Source organism: Panthera uncia, chromosome B1 (assembly GCF_023721935.1).
Source record: "Panthera uncia isolate 11264 chromosome B1, Puncia_PCG_1.0, whole genome shotgun sequence".
NCBI lineage: Eukaryota > Metazoa > Chordata > Mammalia > Carnivora > Felidae > Panthera > Panthera uncia.
This window is the reverse complement of record NC_064811.1, coordinates 198,786,367-198,791,593: the sequence shown is the minus strand read 5'-3', so window position 1 is coordinate 198,791,593 and position 5,227 is coordinate 198,786,367. Positions and strand designations below refer to the sequence as shown.

The 5,227-nt window shown below is 56.8% G+C and overlaps 1 protein-coding gene across 1 annotated transcript in view; it reads left to right on the top strand.

Annotated features, from left to right (window-relative positions):
- The window catches only part of KBTBD11 (kelch repeat and BTB domain containing 11), a 6,631-nt gene extending 1,614 nt beyond the window's left edge, over positions 1-5,017 (top strand). Inside the window, exon 2 of the mRNA XM_049630106.1 lies at positions 29-5,017. Coding sequence (XP_049486063.1) covers positions 29-1,000 — 972 coding nt within the window. The 3' untranslated portion in view covers positions 1,001-5,017. The remainder of the gene's footprint in view (positions 1-28) is intronic.
- The last annotated feature ends 210 nt before the right edge of the window (positions 5,018-5,227 follow it).

The following is a 5,227-nucleotide window of genomic DNA, read 5'->3' as shown; positions in this document are numbered from 1 at the left end:
GGCCGCCGCGCTCGGGCCGGCCGGGGAGCGCGCGGGCAGCCGCCCGCAGAGCCCGTCGGGGGACGCCGAGGCCCGCGGCGACGCCGCCGTCTACTGCCTGCACGAGGCGGCCGGCGAGTGGCGCGAGCTGACGCGGCTGCCCGAGGGCGCGCCGGCGCGGGGCTGCGGGCTGTGCGTGCTCTACAACTACCTCTTCGTGGCCGGCGGCGTGGGGCCCGCGGGGCCCGACGGCCGCGCGCGCCCCTCGGACCAGGTCTTCTGCTACAACCCGGCCACCGACCGCTGGAGCACCGTGCGGCCGCTGCGCCAGGCGCGCTCGCAGCTGCAGCTGCTGGCCCTGGACGGCCACCTGTACGCTGTGGGCGGCGAGTGCCTGCTCAGCGTGGAGCGCTACGACCCGCGCGCCGACCGCTGGGCCGCCGTGGCCCCGCTGCCCCGGGGCGCCTTCGCCGTGGCGCACGAGGCCGCCACCTGCAACGGCGAGATCTACGTGTCCGGGGGCTCCCTCTTCTACCGCCTGCTCAAGTACGACCCGCGGCGCGACGAGTGGCAGGAGTGCCCGTGCAGCAGCAGTAGGGAGCGCTCCGCCGCCATGGTGGCCCTGGACGGCTTCATCTACCGCTTCGACCTGGGCGGGGGCCGCGGCGACTCGCAGGCGGCCGCCGCGCCGGCGGGGGGCGTCAGCGTGCTGCGCTACCACTGCCTGGCCAAGCAGTGGAGCCGCTGCGCCGCGCACCTGCGGCCCCCGGGCGCGCCGTCCGGCCTGCAGCCCTTCCGCTGCGCCGCGCTGGACGGCGCCATCTACTGCGTGAGCCGCGCGGGCACCTGGCGCTTCGTGCCCCCGCGGGACAGCGAGCCCGGCGCGGACGTGGGCGCGGGCGAGGGCGGCAGCTTCGAGCCCGCGCCGCTCCGCGCCCCCTTGGACGCCCGAGGCGCGCTCTTCCCGTTCGTGCTCAACCTGCCCGAGAAGCCGGACCGAGGCGAGGAGGGCGCCGCGTAGGGCGGGCTGGGGCCACCTGGGCATCTCCCTCAGGGACGCCCCCCGTGGGCCGAGATTCAAGTGGGGAGAGGGGGAGGGGGGCGGGGACAGAGAGAGTGGGCGCTGTCCGCGGGGACCACTGAAACGCTTATAAGTTGGAAGCTTGTCGCGTGGCCTTGAAGATTTTTCGCAGCGCTGTCTTAAGGTCTGCCGCCCCATTCTGCGTTCCTTTTCGCGTCGCTTTGCTTAACGGGGTCGACGGTGTAAGCTGTGTGCAAATAGGGAGCCTTACAAGGATGACACGGGATACCTGAGGGAGAAGGAAAAGGACTGGGAAGATTAGGCCTGGGGTACAGTGGGCGGGACACAGAGCGTGCCCGGGTGGGCGGGGGTGCGCCCGGGTCCTCGGGGGCACGTGCGCTCCCGGGCGGAGCGGAGAGCTGGCCGGACGTGAGCCTGCGCAGTAGCCGGCTCGGGGGCCACCGGGCTGCAGCGAGGAGATCCCTGAAGTCGGCCACCGTGAGCTGTATTGGTGAGCCACCGAGAGAGGGCCACTCTGCCGTTGGGCCCCTTATAACTGACAAGTAGAACTCTTAAGCCTTTTCTAATTACTTAAAAGCTCATGTCGTCATAAGGTCAAGCGTGGGTTGGGTTTGTTCCAGGTTTCGCAAGAAGGTGGGGTCTTTGGTACAATAGGACTCTTGTCCAGCACCCGGCAGAGACGTTTCCCGTGTCTACCGCGGATGCCACAGAGGGTGGGTCTCGCACCCCTCTCTCAAGAGCAGTTTAGGATGCTTAAATACTTTGAGATTTTATTTTTAAGTGGTACCTACCCCCAGGGTCCGGCCAGAACTCACAACCCAGAAATCAGGAGTCACACTCTCTACGACTGAGCCAGCCAGGCATCCCCTGACGGTTAAATGTTTTCAAGTTAAAGGATCTTAATGATTATGTTTGATGAAATAGTAATGATTTGCTCTTTTTTGAATCTTAGATCTTTGGTGAATGAGTGTTTCCCAAAGAGCAGATCATGAGTAGGGAAAGCTGACTGACAAGGACACCTGTCTGTTGGAAAAGGAGCCTTTGATAGACAGTGTCTGAATATTCTCAGCCACCTTCATGTATTATAATGGGCTCAAAGAATTGATTATCTCTCCCTCCCAGAGAAAGAAGGTTGAAACCACTCCTTTTGATGCTTCTGAAGACCAACATGTAGGCACATTTGGAACCCGCTATTTACGGTGTTCCCAATATATGTTACGTAATTCTGATGAGGGAAATTAATTTTTTAAACATGACTTTAAGAAAATATAGCAGAGTGACAAAAAGCATATTAGCATAGGGAAAATAACATCTACTTAAAACGTAAATAGTAAGTAATTACGGGAATTCTAATTGAATTCCAAAATACCCTAGTAGACTTAGCGTGGAGCTCAGTACTTTGAGGGATCACAAGCATTAAAAACAAATCGGTTGATCCTCATTTGTTATAACATTTTACTTTCCAGATTGGTGTAGACTGAGTTTACTACTTACTAAGAACTTAAGGGTACGATACATGCTCACAAATGGAGGTGAAGCGATTTGGATTCCGAACCCAATCCACTCTTTGATTATGATGGGAGAAGTTTGCATTGAAAGTCACTGGCACGTAATTAGATGGAATCATACACACCTTACGGCTCCTTACTTGTTCATCCAGTGATGGGGGTTGACCTCTCTGTAGCAGTAGTGGGTGATTGGGAAACAGGTTAGAGTCTGTGGTTATGAAAGTTACCGGTTAAGTATGTTTAGAAATGACCGGTTTCATCTTGATGCATGTGCCAGAGGAATGGAGTTTACGGTTTCGGTTACAAGTTTATTCATTCTGGCGATCTGTGTGCTTGCTCGTGACTCTGCTCACCAACCAGGAGGACAGCTTGGCAGCCTGGTTAAGCATCTTAAGACAGACAGACGTCCTATTGCCTGACTTTATCGGCCTTTTATAGGAGCAGAATGCAGAAATGGTAGTAGAAGGAGAATTTACAGCAAAAGGACACAAGGTTCGTTGAAAGAAATGTATCGCAGCACATTTTTCTCTGGAACGTTCTTACATTTACGCTAAAGCTTTTATATGAAATGGAACCAGGCTAATATTTTCTTTCCTTAAATATCGAATTCATGAAGTATTATCACTGTGATTTTGCTTGAGAAACCATTCCTGTGATGCTTACTGTTCGAAAACAAAATGCCACGGAAGGGGACTTCCGAACTAGAGTCACCCGCACAGGGGGTACCGGGGGACTTGGGGAGCGTCGGGTGTCCGGTGCAGACAGCCTTGCAATCACACAACCACCTGCAGCTCTGTATTTTGTTTTGTGACTTGATTTAATAAGAAATGCTGGTCCTTGACCTTGCGGCGCTTCCGGGGGGGAACTGGCCGTGGAGCCCTGGGGGCTCGTCCCGGTGGAATGCCCGAGGACATCTGGGGAGGCCGAAGGGCGAATGAGGGCTGTAGAATCTTCTGTGTCTTATTTCTAAATAGGAATACCTCATAAAAATTACTGCAGGACCTGGCAGGCCAGGAGGACCAGTTGATTTTGCTTTCGGGGGGCGGGCGGTACTTGCAGGTGCAACTGCACGGGTTTGTACTAGTCACACGAGCCAAAAAGCCATCCCTCTGGGGTCGCCGATGCGGAGGGTTGCGTGGGGAGGGGGCGGCGGGCAGTCCCTGCGGGGACCGGCCTCTGAGGGCTGTTGTTGCCAGGAGGGGGTCTATTCGTGTACCACGTGATGTTCGGAGTCTGCACCCAGCACTGTGCGGGAATGCCTCGGTGTTACTCGTTACCCGTGTAGTTGCAGACGTGCTCCTGATGATCGATCTGTCAGCGGCAAGTGAAGCCAGTGTCGGGAGGACAACCATCCACAGTTCTCGTACAGTTCGTCCCCGCACGCTGACATTTCTACAGACTTGAGAGAGCGGTGGCATCGTCAGGGGAAACCGTGGTGGACATGAAAGCTTGATGCTTTGGTTGGTGACCACTAGTGGTTTTGTTCTGTCCGTCGAGGTTCATTTGAGAGCCAGAGACACGGGCTTCACTTCCTGGGTTTTCTCTTGGTCTCGGGAGCAGCCTCAGCACCGGCGCGGACGGCTCGGCAGCTTTCTGGAGCTGCGTCTGGGACCTGCTGATTGGAGTTCTGCGTCTCCGGTGGCCCCTCTCTCTTTTTCTCTAAGAGAACTAGCCGAAGCTGTGGACATGCTTTGGCTCCAGTGAAAGATCTTACAGCGTGGGTTCTGCCGCAGACGCCTGAGAAGCGGAGCCCTCTGCTGTATCTCCGTCGCTTTCTGCCGTTGCCTTAGTAATGCTGGTAGCAGCCGCTTCGTCTGTGGGTCTCTGGGGTAACATCCTGGGCAAGCTTTGGAAACGGGATGTGTTGGAGGCCCTTTGCCGTTCTTCCTGAAGTCAAGGTAGTTTCTGGACGCAGCCGGCTGTGACACCTTGTGGGGGCGAAGTGTAAGCAAAAGTGCTGTGTTGTGTTGTCTTATCTCAGATGCTTTCCTGGCTTACGACATGTTTTATCTGGGCATTAACGAAACGAAGAAGATGGCACTCACAATGAGCACCCGGTCCGGGGGCGCCCGCCTCCCCGTCAGTAAGCAGTCGGCACTCGACGCGCACACGGGGAGATGCCCGGCGGCCACCGGCCCTCACGCCCCACCTGCGGGCACAGCCGCTCTCCACGTGCTCAGTGAATCACTCACAATGAGCTGAAGTGCAGGCTGGATGTGTTCTCACGTGTTACCGAGGCTCCTCCAAAACTCTTCCAAGCGGCAAACAGCCGCAGTGTGGCGTTGATTAGAGACCCACCGTCCCTGCTCCTGGCCCGCTTCAGGCCAGCTGATGCTTGCGTGCAGTTAATGTATTTATTAACGCTTTGGTATTCACCACCTGGGCACAAATGCTGTAAAACCTTGTATGTGTCTGCGTATGCCGAGATGAAATAAACCAGCTCCTCAAGTCTGTGATAGAGTTGCCCGTCTTTTCCCCCCGCTCAGAGCAGAGCAGCAGGTGATAGAGTTGCCTGTCTTTTCCCCCCTCAGAGCAGAGCAGCAGGTGAGGCACCCTCCCGTGGGAAATGTGGTCACCTGGGCTGGGAAGATTCTAGCCCTGCCCTGTGAGGCTTGGGGCTGGGGTCTCATGAAGGAGGAGTTTGCAGCTCCAAGGTTTAGGTACCGGGGTCTCTTACTACTTACAGGATGTGTGCAGA